Consider the following 18,690-nt stretch of genomic DNA (forward strand, 5'->3'; position numbering starts at 1 on the left):
CATTTGATCAGTAGAGCAGTTGGGATGAAGAACTAAGAAGATAAAGTCAGGGTAAAGGAACTCTGTATACATACCTGCAGACCAAAATCAATATGGGAAGAGTCAAGGCTGTAGCTGATTACTGATGCTTCTCCTCTGAGTTTGATTTCATACGTAGGCCCCTCCTCTACGTGGCACTGTGCTAACACCTCTCTGCTGACATTTTCGTGGCCGTAGAAAGAGAAAATGACCTGCTGCTGCTCCCCTGGTTGTAGATGGCCGTATATGGGCAAGATATCAAACACCTATGGAAAAACAAAACCAGTGGACCATACAAGATTAACAAGATTCTTACGAGATTCATTTTTTACTGATTCTTCCAATAGGCTGCTGTTACACTCCCATTAAAGGAATAATTTGGCATTTTGTGACGTGCACCCATTCGGTCTTTTGTCTTGAGTTAATGCCTTTGCGCACTGAACCCGTTTTTCTCATCCAAAATCGTTGTACATCTTAAAGCAAATAAGACCTCACGATGTCTCATGTTTGCACTCATTAAAATTGTCGGAACATGTTCGATTCTTGTTTTTTCGCATCCATCAAAAGCCTTTAGAGAGTTGACGCAGTGAAAAAAGTGTGGTTGTGGGACACATTCACATCAAGAGAGAGTTACTAATATTCAGGTGGATGATGATGATGACGAAGAGGAGAATGTAACACAGGATGAAGACCACACACAGACAGAGCGACAGTGTGGACACAAAGAGGGAGAACAGCTCAGCCCCTTTAGGTAGCCATGGTCCCAAACACAGAACATATGGAGAGAATGGAGACAGCAAGGGAAGTACCTCTAGTGGAGAGAAGCAAGGGAGCAAATACGTGGTTACATTTTGTTTTGAATTAGTGTGCAAGGTTTCTGTGCAAATGTTTTGTTTTGTTTTCTCTGGATGACGGATTACAAAACACAAACTAAATAAACACACTCAGTGTGTAAAGGCCTTTAGGCTGCATTTACACCAAATCAGGCACTGCAGTTATAATGGCAGTATTCCTATTCATTTAAAAGTGGGTAGTGCGTCAGGCTGATGAGGCCGCAAGGGTCGCCATAAAAAAAAAAACACGACGGCCTGCAGTGAAAGGTTGAAACAGAAGCAACTTTTGGAGAAACGAAACCATGTAACAGGCGATCAGACCAGAAGACATCCGCAGTCCACTACAGCGGGTCTAGCAATAATCAAAAGAAATTCTGTAGATCTTTTCAACCATAAACCTACATAATCATAAACCTACCGCAGACAAATACTTAGTTGCTTAGATGGGGAAATTGGCTCTCCATAGTTGGGGTCCAGTCACCACACCCCCACAAATGAGCTATCTTAAGTGACACTCCCACAGTGCCTAATTGCAGCAACACCTGATGTGGTGTGAATGCAATCTTTTGAAATGAGAAGGTCAATTCCACTCTCAGTTCCTGTCCTTACAAAATGTTAAAGGATGCACTGTGGTTTTATTGGGAATAATGTGCTGGACTATTTCTTGGTAAGGTGAAGTCGCTTTCGAGAGTCTTGCCTGCTTTGCGAGGCAGCCAAAGTCACTGCTCTTGTTAAAGAAGTAGTTCCAGCAAAACCACAACCTGTTGTTTTAACATTTTGTCTTTTGCACGAAATGAACAAACAAGATATAAAATGTTAATTAGTGTTTTTTTTCTTACTTTTGATAGAGCCAGGCAAGCTTTTTCACCCTGGTTCCAGCCTTTAAGACTTAGCAACTAACTACCTGACAATCTCCTGGATCCATACCAACTGTGGTTTTCACCATCTCATCTGACTCTTGGCAAAAAATATGGCAAATATGCACATTTCTAAAAATGTTCTACTATTCCTTTAAGCTCTAGTGTTTCAGAGTTTCTTTTATCTAGAGTTTGCACTAGTGGTGTGTACTACTAAGTTAGCACACACAATTAGTTGATCTATCAATGACCTAATCAATACATACAAATTCCTTTATTTTTCTGGATTGTTGGTCAGATAGTTCTATTACATTGATATTTTTACAAAGTATAGACCAGAAACAAATTTGAGTTATTTGGTCAAAGATTAGGCAATAGATTTATCAACGATGAAAATAATTATAGTTGCAGCGCTAATACACCTGTGCAGATGTGATATAAGTATTCTGATCACTTTAATAATGGAGACATAATAAAATATTATAGGTTATAAATCAGGGCACTGATAACAACAAAGAGCATGTTGATAATACAAAGGCAGACTCTCCAAGCTTAAATTTATTATGCAAAACTATGTGCATGGGTGTGGCACCTGCATGTTTTCTACCTCCACAGCACTGCAGCATAGAGACAGAGAATGACTTGCACCTTAGCTGCGGGCTTTCTCTCTCCCCTGACCAACTGGAAACCTAGGGAAACCTTGATTTGTTTACAAGTGAGCATTTGCCTACCTCCTCCACACCCACAGGGCGCTGCGTGCTGCTTTGTTCATCCGCACCTGGCCTGGGGCTGAGATGGACTGAAAAGGCAGGAGACAGTATTCTAGAGGAACTCCATCTTTCTTCAATCTCACTGTCTGGACTTCTCCGCTCCTTCTTTGCCTCCAGCATCTCTGTCTCGCTATGAGTGCAAAGTAACAATAAATAGAAGTTAAATATTTATTTGATGAGAGGAAATGAAAGTAACGCTGTATAAACAGACACACAATAAATGAAACATAGGAATACACACGACACAAGGCAAGAAAACACATACAGTAAACCGTTTTCCAGCTTCACGAAATAGACAACTGAAGGCCTCAAGATGTCCATGAGGTAGCAGTGTAACACATGCACACAGCAACTTATGTAAGCATCTATTGTACATCCAATATATCATTAACATATATCGCAATACCCAAGTGCATAAGAAAATCTTTAGCACCCACACCCCAAAGAACTCTGACTCTCATTTTCTCTCTCTGTTCTACTCTCCTTCCCTGTGGGATCAGACTGGGTGCATCCATCAAGTTAATTAAACAGAGTGTTCTATAATTAAGAGGAATTTTAATAGGCAAGCAGCAGGAAACAGGTCAGGATAGATTGCAGTGAAGTGCTGAATAAACATGGAAGAGAATGAAAGAGATTTAGTGAGTGAAGGCATCTCAAAGCTGGGCTGGACAAGTTCTATATTAAATCACCCATCACTGGCTACGTTATTGCTATAGTGTGCGTATGTGTTTGTGTATGTGTGTGTATGTCTGTGTGTAAGCCTGTTTATATGTAAGGCAGCATTCAAGTCTGCACACACATTTGTCAGAGTTCCCAAGCATGCTACAGAACTGGTGTGTCAGCTTATAATGAGTGGATGGTGGCAATGCAGGCAGCAGGGGGCACTGTTGTATGGTCAGTCTGTGATGGAATGCAGTTTTAAGGGACAAGCTGGCCTGATGTCCGGCCCTGGGGAGACTCACAAATTAGTATGTCCAGCCTTGAGATGTAGGGTTGAGCAAGTATTGTAGGTCAATGTCTTCAAAAATAGGGTGCTTTTTTTTGGTGGATGAGAGTTCAGAAGAGCCCACAAAAACCATTTGCCCCCCTGTGGAAAAAAATAAGCCTTTTAGAAAGAGTTTAAAACCCACTGGTGCGGACAGAGGAACAGATGGTGAGACAGCAGATGATGACTCTGCAAGAGCGCGGCTCAAAACAGAAATAGCCTACTCTGACATTCTCATATCTGTCTCTCTCTTTCTTCAATCTATTCTTTCCTTCATGGGTGGGTGTGACTGTCCTCCGATGTTCAGCCTCACTAAAATTCTACACACCAGAGGCTTCTGAACCACAAACACACTTCCAGCTGGAGAAAAAAAAACAAAAAAAAAACAGGCATGATGGGAAACATTTTGATGCTACAAAAAGCACTGGTACAGACAAATGACTACTGGGGTTACAGTTAATAAGTCAGTTTGAGTGTGTGTGTATCACACTTGGTTTTAACTTTTGATATCTCTACTTAGTTTTAGTTAGAGGCTTAACAAGTAAAAAAGCACCAACAAGGATAACTAGTTTCACTCCGAATCATTGTTTCCATTGTGAATAAGCTGTTTAAAAGCAGACAAGGAAGTGTAAAAACTGCAGTTCCCAGAATGGCCACTGGAGGCTGGCTCAAAAAGGTAGTTGGACATTGACTCATTGACTTGACATAAACATGTTTACAGCCTGGTACAAAAAAAAAAAAAAAAAAAAAAAAAAACGGTTTCGGTCTCCATAGCTAATTTTCCCATTCATGACAACTTCATGGGGGTCAAATTCTTATATAACTCACCAGCTTACTTTTTTATTAAGGCTTAAAATTAGGCATAGTTAGGGTGTGGCCTCTTTGAGTGACAGCCTGTCTGTGAGACTGTCTGTGAGGCTCCAAAAATCCAAGATGGCTACAGCCAAAATGCCAAACTCAATCCACATATCAATGACTGACATCACGATGGCTACGTCCATTGGGTCTCATTCATGAAAAGTGAGTAAATCTGTGTGTAGATTTGCATATAAAAGCCTACTCTACTAAAAACCTACTCCAGATTCAGGAACGCCGCGGGATTTGATCGTAAACGCGTGTGCATGATCATGAATGCCAATCCATCGTAAAGTGACAGCGTGCTCCCGGTAATCATCAATTAGCATAAATCCCCGCCCATGAATATCCAGTGACCACCATATAAGGAGGTGTAGGTGCATCAGGTCGACCTGTCAGTCATGGCGCAAAGAAAGAAAGAGAGAGAAGGAAAAAAGAATGTTTCCGAAGCAGAGATCAAAAGTGAAGTGGACTTAAGAAAAAACATTTTATTTTCTTCAGTTATTAGTGGTGTGACAGGGACAGACAAAGCGAAGGCCTGGAGGGAGGTAACAGAGGCTGTTAATGTTGTCTCCGTGGTACAAAGAACCATGTCAGAGGTGAAGCGTAAATGGTTTGATATGAAACTGGAGGCAAAGAAACGCATAAGCACACACAAAAAAAAAATACAGCGGTCACCAAACAAACAGAAGATTCATTTGTGGGGTTTTGAATGAAGTGGGAACGGGAAACCAGAGGTGTTTTGTGCGTAATGGATAAACTCTAAATCAGTGATGGCTGTCGGAATGTAGAGCTATTTAACATTTATTTTAACAAATGATAAGGATAACATATAGCCTACAGCAGTTTTGTGTGCATCATCTTCAAATTATTTGAATCTTAACGGCCTAAAGCTCTGTTTAATACAACGTAAATTAAACATTTTTCAAATCAGATTTATTCATTCAAAAGATCGAAAAGCCACAAAAAACAAAACAAAAACGTGTTGTCTCAATTCTTTCAGCTGGCGCATGCTCCTTCGTGGCTCCACCACCTGCTGCCCCTGCTGAACCCAGGCACCGAGGCCGAAGAGGCTGTGATCCGGCTGTCCTTACGGATATTTTTATTATCATCATTCAACATGTAGAAAGAACATGTAATCTACTGAGTCAATTTACATAGATAATTCACAATCATGAACCTAATCTGGATCTTAAACCTGCTAATTGCCAACTAATTTAACTAAATGTGTTATATTTTTAATATTTTGTCATGTTTAGATTACGTGTTTCAAAGGCATCTGTGTTGTGTATGAATTAAAATTGTAATTTCCAATAGTGACAAGCAATATTTATGTGCCTTACTAAATTTACACAAGCACTACGAGTGGTCAGGAGCAGGAGTAGATTTTGTTAGTAGCTACGAAAAGATTGGAGCTATTGATGAATGCGGACATGCACGTAAATTTCAGTCTGCTAACAGTTTACACACAAATTCCTTCTGCTCACGTTTCATGAATGAGACTCACTATTTTCATACAGTCTATGTGCACAATGAGTTACTTCCCTTATTCCCAGTGGTGGAAATTAACTGGGTACATTTACTCAAGAACTGTTTTTAAATACAAGTTGGGGGTAACTTGTACTTTGAGTTTGCCATTTTATGCTACCTCATAAATATACTTCATGATATTTCAGAAGGAAACATACCTATTACTAAGCTCTCATTTGACAGCACATTTAATGAGCTACTTTGTACAGTAAGCTTTTACATACTCAACTATGATGTACTGTTATACAGTCGTAGTTGAATCACCTAACAGTCTAAAGCAGCTCCAAGTTGAGGAGCTACAAAATTGAAATGCTCTTTATACATTTTAATAAAACCACGTATAAAATTACATCCATTTCACACCAACAGGAGTCTTTCCGCTGAGTAATTTTAGTTTTGATACTTTAAGAACATTTTTCTCATTGTACCTCTGTACTTTTACTTAAGTAAGCTTTTAAAAACTTTTATCTCTGATGGAGTATTTTACATTGTTGTTTTGCTCCCTTTACCTAAAGACACAACGAAAAAAAAAATGGTTATAATCTTGTGTCCTTGCATTAATTGTTGTTTTGTTTAGATGCTAAATAAGTGTCAAAAAACATTTTTAAGTATTTTTATATCAAAACCCCTCTCTCTTCTCTAAAAAATATTTTAGATGACTCATCCTGAACTTGGGGGCAATGACATAGATGTATCCAATCAAATGTGGTGTGGGGTGACTAGCAAACCTCACCCATCATGTAAATAGCACTTGACGTTTGCTAGTGGCTAGTAGAACAGTATCACATTAGAGGTGTGTGTTTAGATTTTATCGGGTCAAAACTTTGTTTACATTTCTGAATAATGTGGTTGAGGTCTAAAAAACTAACCCCCATCCTCTTCCTCTTACATTAATAACATGGGTGAGGGAGATGTGGTGGAGGACAAGCTCTGCATTTCAATACACCTCAGCATGCTGCTACCTTCACTAAGCCAGGCTCACTTTTTCACATGCCAGTCAACTCTCAAGGATTTGATTTGAATCTTTGTCATAACTGAACCCCACCCACGCATACTTTCTCTCTGAAATGTGTCAAATTATTGAAAATAATAACCTCTCTCTAACCATTTTAACTTTAAGTAAATGATCTGAATGTTTCTTCCACCACTGTTTCTTCTGCTATTTTCCAAACGTTTGACGTTCCATTCATTCTTAGTAATTCATTAGACAAGTGTCATTTCAACAAGATTCACCTCTTCTTGATTGTGCTACAGCAAAAATAAGTTGTAGGATGAATATTGGGCTTTTTTATTTATTTTTTGCTAAAATTTGCATTCATTGTTTCCCATGTTGATCTTGTGGTACAACAGTGGTGCATCATAGTATAGCGTTTCCTTGGATAGCAAATGCATGACACGCCCTATTCTCCCTTGGATTGCCTAGTGCTCATTTCCTTCCTTGGTTGTGTTGGTCAGGTTAAGGCAAGTGGATTGAGATTGGTTAGGGTTATTGTAAGAATGTCAGGCTAAACCAATCAGAGGCAGAGTAAAGTAGAGTAGGGCGGGTCATGCCCTCTTTATCCTAGGAAATGCAAAATTTGCCTCATAGACACGAAAATATCTTGTTTCATGTTTTGTTTTTTTGTTTTTCCTTCAATTTTGTTTATTGTACAATTGGTCTTAAATTTAATTATGAGTGACATTAAGAGGTCTTTTGCTATTGTTTGCACTATCTGGTTAGATGCTACACTGCATAAAAAAGCAGGTACAAGCATTATAGCTTGTAGCCTTTCTCTTATGAGATCATAAATTATGTCTCAGTCACCTCTGATTGTTCAGAAAAACCCTGAGCATAACAAATGATACTTGATAATATTTCCACTCTTGTACCATGATGCTTTTGTTCACCTATTTTCTCAGGCAATGTCTACAGCTCATAGGATTCCTTTTGGAAGTGACAACACAAAGAAGCCAGCTTACATTCCAACGAAAGAACAGGAAACTCAAGGCTGTTTCTGATCCTTATTTGAAAAAGTAACATTACAGGTTTGGAAGGCTGAACACAACTGACCATGGAAAGTTGTTGAGAACCTTTTTACACCTGTACACCTCTGCCTAAATTCAACTTCCTCTAATACACCTGAAATCATTACTTGTGAGTGATCAGTCAGTCATTAAGTTGTCAGTGGATCCCATCAATCATGCATACAAAAAGCTGCAGTGCAATAAAAAGGTGGCATAAGTGTTCCAGTTTACTTCTTATAGATACAGAATCCTAAAGACTGAAAAGTAACAGTACTTAAATGTATTGTACTAGCGCTATCTATCAGTGGGCTAGATGGATAGAAAAGAGTTAGCTCTATTGAAATTCCCCTCTCCGAGGGCTGCGGTGTAATTACTGATAGGGATGTAATTAGCTGAACATGGCTAGATAGTGCAGGTTTTGTGAGGGAGAAAGAGAGACTTTAGAGAGAGAGTGTGCACACAGAGTGAGGTCTCCATTTAATTAGCAGGACAGCCTATGAGACAGATTGTTAAGCGAGGTCACAATCTAAGAGAGAAAGGGTGAAGAAAACGAATACAATAAAAGGTTGATAAGAATTTGGTAGAGAGCAAAGAACAGGCAGAAGAGGCAGGGAAGCCGCAGGAGAGGAAGGAGGGATATAAAAAAAAAAGATAAATAGGCAATGTAAAACCCTAAGATGAGTACAAGGAATGGAGTAAAAAGATAGAATACCAATAGATGAAAGAGGGGGAAGGGAAAAAGACAGTGGAGGGTGATAAATCTTGCAAAGCTTTAGCAGTTACTTGGTTCAAGGCCATGGACAGACAGACTACTATAGTATTCACAGTCCATTTCGAGGGAAAGGAGCCAAAGCAAAGGCTCGAGAGAGGCACAATGTAACGTTAAGTACACAATCAGTAGATTTGTCTTCCCCAGAGAATTTATAATGGATTTGGCTTTCAATTCAGAGGGTTCAATGTATAGCTACTGTACTGACTCATCCCGTTGGACAGTTTTAATATATGGCTGAGATCCTATCTGTTCTTGTCCCTGAATCTTGTCTATTCAGGATCCTACAGTCCCAAACATTTTTTTGGTTCTATAATAAAGCAAAAAGGTGCAACACAGGAACCAAGCATTCTACAGAGCAAGGGTGCTTTAGCTTTCCTTAATCCACCAATCCAGTGAAAGTAACAATAAAAATGCTCTATTTTAGTTTATGAAAGTTTATGAAAACAAAGTCTCACAGGTAACTTTACTTTCTTCGCCTCACTTACTCAATTCTGTCCTGGTCACCATACAATATGTTTTCAGGTGAAAATGCAGTGCAGGGTTCTGGCTCAACTATAGCCGTGTTTCCACCAAAGGCTTTTGGTATAGCACCCTTATTAACAAGATGGGGTTGTTACCAGACAGTAAGAGAGATGACATCACTGCTCCATCCAGCTATTGCTGTATTAACTCTCAACCAGTGATGCAGAGGAGCATCTGTATCTCCAGGGTATATGCAGGAATCCTGAGGTTAATTTCAATACCTTTTTAAGACTTTTTTAAGACCTTCCAAAAAAAAACCTTAAAGGGAAATTTCGGTTTATTTCTCCTATTGTCCTAAATTTGTTTCAAGTGACTAGTGACATAGAAATAATAGTTAGCATGTTAGCCGTTAGCCTAGATACAGCCGTAGCGTCAGACCTGTTAAAGTGAACGGGCATCCCTTCAAGTGCAAAGTTAGTCCACTAAACAAGCTTTTTTCCACAAAGACGGCCTCATATCTTTAGGACAAATGTCAGAGAACATATAGAAAACGACATGTACATGTGTTGTCTAACCTTACCGGTGTGCTGCCATGTTTGTTTATCCCTCTAGCTCTGCTTTCCAAAGCGCGGCCGAAATATCGCGAGAACAAACAGTGATCTCATAGCGTGCCTGAACAAGCAGCAACAACTGGAAGGCAGAACCGGACAGTAGCCTGAAAAGTTCATTCATTTATTTTATGAAAGATTTATAGAATAATGGCTGACTTTTTGCCAGACTTCGACTTTGTGGAGGAGGAATTTGATTTTGCAGAGTTTGATGGCCATCCTTATTTATCTGAGCCAGAATACACTGACAAAGAGCTTCGTGAAATTGAAGAACGGAGGAGGAGAGAGAGAGAGGCGCAACAGGTAACATTAGAGGACGAGAGGGGAGGAATGGCTGCCGAAGCTCTGGAGATTGGTGGTGTACCTGTGAATGCTGTACCTCAGTGCCCACAGAAGAGGAATGCCTCTGTTACAAGGAACGGGACCGGTTGCAGCCTTATTTTCAAGGTCTGGATGTGACAGAGGACGAGACACCTCCACCTGGAGTAACATTAGTATCCAGCTGGGCTTTATCTAGAGCTGGCGAGATATATTTCGGCTGGCTTTGGAAAGCAGAGCTAGATGTTAAACAAACATGGCACCACACCAGTAAGGTAAGACAACACGTTTACATGTCGTTTTCTATATGTTCTCTTGACATTTATCCTAACGATATGAGGCGGTCTTTGTGGAAAAAAGAGCTTGTTTAGTGGACTAACTTTGCACTTGAAGGTATGCCCGTTCTCTTATGTTTTAACAGGTCTGACGCTACGGCTGTATCTAGGCTAACGGCTAACATGCTAACTATTATTTCTACGTCACTAGTGACTTGAAACAAATTTAGGACGATAGAAGCCGGGTGAAATAAACCAAAATTTCCCTTGAAGACCTCATCGCCACTTCAAGCTGTCGTTAGCAGTAATGCATCTTTAACTTACTAAACAGTGGTAGTTTGCAATTAAATCTATGGAGCACAAACATACAACAGAACTCAGATAAGATGAGAAGGATTTTTTACTGTTTTTTGCTCCTCTGTTTGGCGCCTGGACGTGCACCGCTGCGTGATGTCGCACAGGTATGCGCATGGCCCCGAATGGTAGTCCGGGTGTGCCTACCTACACATCGTTGTTTGTAATAGTTGCGAGGAGGAAAATAAATTATACATTCATGGATACTTTTTGTCAAAGCTTGAATGCCAAGAAAATGTAATACATAAAATCATACATAAAATCACGATTAAGACTCTTTAATACTTTTTAAGGGCCTTAATTTTCCGACATTTGATTTATCAACTTTTAATACTTTTTAAGACCCCATGGACACCCTGATTTCGCTGACTGTCCACAAAACAGGGTTGTGCAACATATTCAGCACAAAAAGAATAGATTGGAGTGTTTAGAGCAGAGCAGGGGTGTAGTGCTTCCGAAGCGTAGAGGAATAATGCTTTGCTACTGTTTTTTTCTCCAAATGAGGAAATAGAATATTATAGTTTGCACGAACTTGAAGTCTAATCATCACTAAAGCATATGTGACACAAGAGTGACAATAAAAACAAATGGAATGGTCAAAGTTGTCATGATGACATTTAAGGTGTGTTGAATGATTCACAACATCAGCTCATAAATTAAGTAACATGCAAGAAACGATTCCACCTTAAAAGCTGATGGTAGCTGCCAGTGGTAGCCTCTGAGCAGCACAAAGAGGCAGCAAAACATCCTTTCATTTGATAATTAGAGTTGACTAATTTATGTAAACTTGCCATTATAGGAACAGCGGTTATAGTCCGCTGTAGTCTGAGCAAGAGTGACAGTTGAACAGATCAGCGTGCTAGGTACCTCAACAGGGGGGTGACAAAAAGGGATTAAATGAAACAGTTCTGTTGGTACCATCCACAACTTTTCTCAATGGAAACGCAAAAATAACCATTAAAATGTGTAACAAACTGAACTGAACGGGACTCTTGGAGGAAACAAGGCTTATGTACTGTACACCCTCTCTTTCATCTCTGCTATACCAATACTGTATGTTATTATACAGTATGCAACTGAACACTACTTACTATATTTTAGTGTAGGCTACATCAGGTGTAGGGTGTGTGTGTGTAAACAGAAGTAGAAAAGTTACCTGATATGACTCAGGGCTCCCACACCCTGCTAAATATCAAATTCAAGTACTATGAAAGAACCCGATTTCAAGGACCCAACACGGCACAGTTTGACATACGGATCAAGGTGAATTACTGTTATAACACTGACAATTTTTGTAATGAGAGCTAGCAGGCTTTACAGAAGCTCACAGACAACAATTAAAAGAGAGAGAGAGGCGTGAATGTGTGACTACTCATCAATTGTGCTGTGTCACAGTGATGGCAGACAATATAAAACATCAATTTCTACTTTTGCACAAATCATCAAATTCAAGCACTGTCACTGATAATGTCTATTTCTTAAAACTTTCAAGGCCTTGATTTTTGTTCTTCTCAAATTCACAAACTTAAAAATTTCAAGAACTCACAGTAACCCTGATGACTGCGTGTGGACATTTCTCAGTGTGAATATACCTCATGGTAAAATGTTTCTGGTCGTCCAGGAAAGCCCAGTGGTAGGACACAGGCAGAGGGGAGCAGTTGGTGATAGAGATTTCTTTTCGAGTCCCTGTGCAGTTCAGCACACAGCCAAAGTCCACTGTGGTGGAGGAAAAGTGGAGGTTGGGGAAGTGGACCTCAGCGTGCAGCTCCACCATGTCTTGCTGTGGGTGTCCCTGGTAGTGAACCTCAAGGAGCTAGAAAAAAATATCAAGGAAGGACATGTATTTGTCCTGAACAGTTGATACTACAGATAAATACTATAATGGTAGAAGCAGGTAAACGCTGATTGTTTTCACTTAATGCCAGTGATTTCCAGTCATTTGTAGCTTGTGCGGTGGTGGAGGGTGCGGTGGTGGAGGAAGAATTCTGATCGTCTACAAGATCATCATATGTTTGTTGTGTCACTGTCCTGTGACAACCACACATCTCTAAAATTTAACTTTTCATGAGCTTAGAAAAACAGCCCTGTTTTCAACTTTGTGACAATGCATTTTCCAGCTGTTTTCTTTTAAGTTAAAAGTCCAGTGTGTAGAATTTAGGGGGATATATAGGACAAAATTTAACATAATATTCATAACTATGTTTTTGTTAGTTTCAAATCACCTGAAACTAAGAATTATTGTGTTTTCATCAACAAGCCGTTTACATCTACATACTGAGTCCTTTTCTACAGTCCGCCATGTTGTTTCTACAGTAGCAAAGAACGGACAAACCAAACACTGGCTCTTGATAGGGCCATCAGGATTTGGGGTCGCCCATCATAGTTGTCCTACACGATTGCCACATGGGAGAAGTTTCAGTTGGCTACAATCTGCAACTTCTCTGCTAGATGCAACTAAATCATACACACTGGACCTTTAAGACGTAGCAGAATTTTCTCAACCCATAAAAGAACACTTTATAATTCAAAATCACCAGATTTAGGGATGCATTGTTTTTTTATCAGAAAGGAAGGGCATGAAAAATTGTAATCTGTAAAGTAACTAAAGATGTCAGACAAATGTAGTGGGGTAGGAAGTATAATATTTGTTGTAGGGGAGTTTAAAATGTAAAAAAGTATAAAAATGCATAAAACTCACACCTCAAATTTAGTAAATGTACTTAAGTTACACCGCCAGGCCTATGACAGAGCAATGTTACTCATGACCCCTTGTCACTGGTTATGGCCTGAAATTATTTGATTTGGAGGTAAAAATATCCAGCTTTGAAAGATAAAAGTTAAATTTGGAGAAGAAAGAAAAACTGTTTTGTGGGGAAGATCCTTCTTTTTTTATCCCTATAATTATCTCTTGAACCCAATGCAGGTCATAAAACGACCCAAAAAAGAAATTTTACCCAAAAAAAGGAAAAGCAAAAAAATAAGCATTACCTCATCCAGGACTCGTGACACCCGATCCTGGCAGTAAGATGGATTAAAGCATACCCACAACTCAGCCTTCCTCCCGTCACCTAAAACCACGGACTGGAAAATAGAAGAGAAGAAGAGTTAAAATAAAGATCATAAAGGTACCAAAGGGCTCGCGCTGACTCTGCAATAGTTAGGATCACAGACTTTGTAGGTAAACTAATCAACATAAAAGAGTGCTTCTTCGCCTTTTTTCATTTCATGATAATCTTGTCATACATGCTTGATGAAAAATCACTGCATGTTTTTTATCTGATGACTCTCAAAGCACAGGTTCACAACCTTTTTAAAAACCTTCCCACAGCTTAATGAAATGATTATTGTAATCCTGCCATGGGACCTGGGCTTATCAAAATATCCTGCTACTCTTTGCTCTTTGAGACACTTTGCTCAGAGATCTGCCGGGGGCTTGAAACCCATTTTTATGTGGATTCCAATCCTGCACTTAAATGAGCTCTCAGAATGGAAGTGAGAGCTGTGATAAAATAAAAAACATGGGTAGTATGCAGTGGTATGTACTGAACTTCTAATATATATCTGAACTTCAGTCTAGGTGGGTACAAGTCATTGAAACATTAGGTTCAAAAACAAGCAGATGATAGCAGTGGGTCTCATTTGGAAGGTAGGGAACATCGAAGAGAGTATCTGACTGCAGTTGCTACTAATGTGGAAACACATGTCTAACACAGACAAGATGGACAGCAACACTGAATCTGTATTAGTACCTTAAACATCAACTAATCTAAAGGTGGCCTTATTTGTGGAAGTAATAAGTAATACTAACATTATGTTTCTAAACCTTTTAAATACAAACTTAAAACATATTGATCAGTCATCAGCATTTATGTTGGTTGTATACACACTCAAAACAATGTCCACTTTCTCTGGATTTCATTTAACACACTACGCTCACCACAAGGCGAACGTTTTTATCGTTTTTGATTTTTTGATTTAATTTATAGTGGTTTTGCATACATAATAAAACAAGGCAGACAAGACATACTGACAACAGGTGGAGCACTACAATACCAAAAAATAAGTAGGCAAACAATAACGAAATTAATAAATGAGTCAATAAATTATAATAATTACAAAAAACCCTGCCCCTGCTCTCCTCCCCCAAGGTAAAAGAAAAGAAAAGAAGAAACATTTGGGCAAAACTTGTTGATATTTTGCTATTTTCACTGCCTATCTAGAAAAGCAGTACAAGCACACATAAAACAAAGAAGGGAAAGTTCTATAAATCCTTGATGTACTGTAACACTGGATTTCATATTCTGGAAAACTTCTGAGGATGAACTGACAGTTTATATATCAGTCTTTCAACATGCAAAATGCCCAACAGTTATTTAAACCAGGTCTCAAACCAGGGGGCTGAGATGGATTTCCATAGTTTCAAAATGCGTATCATGCCATATCCAAAGGCTGTGTGGACAGTGGACACTGTGATCTAAATTTTAAAGCAATTTCAGGGTCAGGGGCTATATTTAGTTGAAATACAGTAGAGTATTGGAATAGGAGACACCACAGGGCTAAGGTTAACCCTGGATTGCAGTGATAGTCATTCAATGCAAATCAAGTTGCAGCTATGCAACAAACAACATTCATTTAGCAATGATGTCCGTGATGCCTCAGTCCCTGGTTGGATAATTGTATGTCATCCCAATGTCTGCATGTATAGCATTTTCCTGCTACTGCCTTTGAGCAAGGCACTGTCCATTAGGCTTGGGCAGTATCACGGTATTATGAAATATCAGCATACTCAGAAATGTACGATTTTCAATACTGTCAAAAATAGAGATGCTCCTCTTTCTTTTAAACTCAAACAGAAATGCTGTATTGAGGATGCATTGTATGTAGTGCACGCACACACCACCAGAGGTCAGTCTCTACTGATACAACTGAGCTGAGAGACACGGAGACTGAGCATTGTGAAGACAATGGCCTCTAGTTTCGCAGACCGGGCGAGGCGGAGGCGCAGCGCACCTGGGTGTGGCCAGGAGGATTTTGCAAGTTTGGCACACCGTGCGCGCTGGCACAGCTACTCCTCTTTCCCACCTCCATCCCTCCTACCCGCGCAAGTCGGAAAGAGGGAGGAGAGAAGGCATGGAGTGGGTTCTACACAGCCGATTCACATCACACCAATCAAATGAGCCCCTCTCCTCGCCCTTAAATGCGCCGCGCGATGGCGTAATGAGAGTTTACTCAATTTGCCATGGCAGAAGAGAGCAGCAGCGTCAGATGGCCAAACTTCTCCCGGGAGGAAACTGAGGTTTTGGTCCAGGAGGTCCAAGCTCGCAGTGTCCGAATATACGGAACTGCGAGCAGACCTCCACGGGCTGATGATGCAAAGGTAGCCTGGGAGGAGGTCACCACAATTGTAAATCAATGTTGCATTTCTCTCGTGCGCGCACTCTCTCTCTTTCTCTCTTGCAGTCTCACTCTGTTTCTTTTTTTTTTTGACTTTTCTAAGATAACAGTTGCTGAATATATACTCCCTATCTGATGCTGTGGCTGTTTGTGGTTGGCTGAGAGGGATGTGAACTAATTAGTTTGCAGCTGTGTTAATCAAATCAGGTTGGGTTTCCATTACGCGTGCCAAACGTGCCAAACGGTGCCAATCCCCTTTGATCTGACATCAGATGTGACGGGACAGTCGATATAGAGATACATTCATGTGCTGATTGCAGATAGTGAATATAAAAAGAGCAGCCGCGGGCGGCTGTGAAGAAGGTGCTGGACTAAAAGAGTTAAACTAAACAAACAAAGAAAAGTCCACACACTTTAGCTCCCTTTATAGGTCCATTTATTCCATCATCATGGAGTGACGTTTCGGGCCACAGGTGCTCTTCTTCAGACCCTCTTGACCTTCTTGTGTCTGAAGAAGGGCACCTGTGGCCCGAAATGTCACTCCATGATGATGGAATAAATGGACCTAAAAAGGGAGCTGAAGTGTGCGGACTTTTCTTTGTTTGTTCTGATTGCAGATAGTTGCATTGAATAGTGGTTTGTGTGGCTATTTATTGCATCGTTAATGTGCCTGATATTCTGGAAACCTGCCTGTGAGGTTATGGTGATATATGCGCACTGTCCGCTGGTCAGCCAAACTTCCACTACACTGGCTGTTCTCCCCCTGCACTAACAGTAGACATAGTTTCAGCTGGCGAGCTTTTAGGGCACCTTCGGCAAAGCCTTTTGGCACAAAACTGTCACTGCGTCAAGCTGGTTCTGTCCCCCCCCCCCCCCCCCCCCGCGCCGCCACACCCATCTCTGCGCACCTCGGTCTGCCAAACTACCAAACTGAGCGTGCCTCAGGTTGCGCTGCTCGAAACTACCTCTGTGCGGGGTTCGCCACCCTGCGTCACCCTGCGCCGTGCCGGGAAACTAGAGGCCAGTGTATAGGCATGTAAACAGTAGGCCAGCAACAGTAGAGAGACAGCTGAGATTAGCATTATTATTATTATTATTTATTATTTGTAATAATTATTATTATTAGTTTGATCAAAACAGAGCTAACAAACTAACTAAGCAACTTACAAGACTAACCAAGACAGTTTTGCCATTTCTGTCAAGTTTGAGTGAAGTATGCTTAGTTTGGTGACAGACAGAAATAAATTTAGAAGGTGTACAATTGTATTGCCCTGTTAAGTAAGGTGAACAGGTGTGAGAGTATTAGTTTCTAATGTTTATTTATGAGACTGCAAAAGCTAAGAAAACAAAGCAAACTTGCCGCTTGGCGTGAATCTTAGGTTTTTCCCTTGGCACCTACACACCACAGAACATGTCTCTTCATTATTATTTTGCTGAATTGTACTTTCTGTTGATAATCTAAGGTTAGTTCTTGAGCTACAAGAAGCTCTGACAGCAAGAAAATCTGAATGAGGTCGAAAATGGACAGAGATAAGAAAGAAACAGAAGTGAAATTATTTAAGAGAGAGAAAAAAACCCAGTATGAACGAATTCACAAGTTCACTGTAGATTTAAATTGCCTCAAAATCTAGACAGAAGAAAGTACTTTCGTATATGCTCACATTGTTCATCCACCATACAACTCCTTCCCCTAATTTTCCCAATAGCATCATTCTCTGCATGATGGCAGTTTTTTTTATTTAGTTATTTTTTGGGAATATATTTAGTTACACAACTTTAATTTAGAGTTAAGTTAAATGGATTGCTAGCAAATCCTCATAATACCCTCAGTAAGTGACTCATTTCACAAACAACACTATGCTGATAGATGACAAAAGATATAAGTTCAGTTTCAATTCATGGTGGAGCTAGAGCAACAGTCTGTATACCACCAGAGTCGATAGGTTTCATTCTTATGGAACTTAAAATGAAATAAAAATAGAAAAATAACAATGAAGAGCTAACTAAAAGGGAGAGTTGTGGACCTTTGTTGTGGCTGAGCTATGGGCTCCCTGGGCATCACACAGAGAGAATGGCTCTACAAGAGAGAGCTCCACCGATAGAGACAGAGATGACACATTTTCCAAGATCAGCTTCTCATACAGGGGCATTAGACACTGTCCTGGGACCTGTAAGACATATACAAAATAAATTCAACCATATAAAGACAAGTTTGAGGGATAGGAATCTTAAATGAAAAGCTCCTTGTTTCTTTTGTACATGCTGATCTCTGATAAAATTTAACAGCCATCACTAAAGATTACAGATGCCAAAATTCTCAGCCATTTAAATTATTTACATCCCTGCAACATCATATCCAAAAGGCATCTGACTTACGACATGCCTGTAACAACTAGAAAACACTGTGTGGACAAGTTTCTGCAAGATACATTACAGAACTAAATACAAAAATATATATAACCTTTTGACCAACCTTTTCTATGTAGAATTTCAGGTGCTTGGAGGAAATGCTGAGCATAGGAGCCACAAAGCGACATGTAACATCTACAGACATGATAAGCTCACTACAACCCTGGCGACCCACAATGCCATGGCACACCAGCCGCTCCCGTACAACCTCGAAGACAAGAACATATGAACTGTACATGTACTGTA

At 40.0% G+C, this 18,690-nt stretch overlaps 1 protein-coding gene across 1 annotated transcript in view; it reads right to left on the bottom strand.

Annotated features, from left to right (window-relative positions):
* Window positions 1-18,690, bottom strand: part of hydin (HYDIN axonemal central pair apparatus protein) — a 119,118-nt gene that overhangs the window by 55,905 nt on the left and 44,523 nt on the right. Inside the window, exons 21-26 of the mRNA XM_049573961.1 lie at window positions 18,509-18,652; window positions 18,060-18,203; window positions 13,630-13,722; window positions 12,234-12,454; window positions 2,440-2,608; window positions 75-284 (exon numbers count right to left, since the gene is read on the bottom strand). Coding sequence (XP_049429918.1) covers window positions 75-284; window positions 2,440-2,608; window positions 12,234-12,454; window positions 13,630-13,722; window positions 18,060-18,203; window positions 18,509-18,652 — 981 coding nt within the window. The remainder of the gene's footprint in view (window positions 1-74; window positions 285-2,439; window positions 2,609-12,233; window positions 12,455-13,629; window positions 13,723-18,059; window positions 18,204-18,508; window positions 18,653-18,690) is intronic.

Source organism: Epinephelus fuscoguttatus, linkage group LG4, assembly GCF_011397635.1.
Source record: "Epinephelus fuscoguttatus linkage group LG4, E.fuscoguttatus.final_Chr_v1".
In the NCBI taxonomy this organism is placed as follows: Eukaryota; Metazoa; Chordata; class Actinopteri; order Perciformes; family Serranidae; genus Epinephelus; species Epinephelus fuscoguttatus.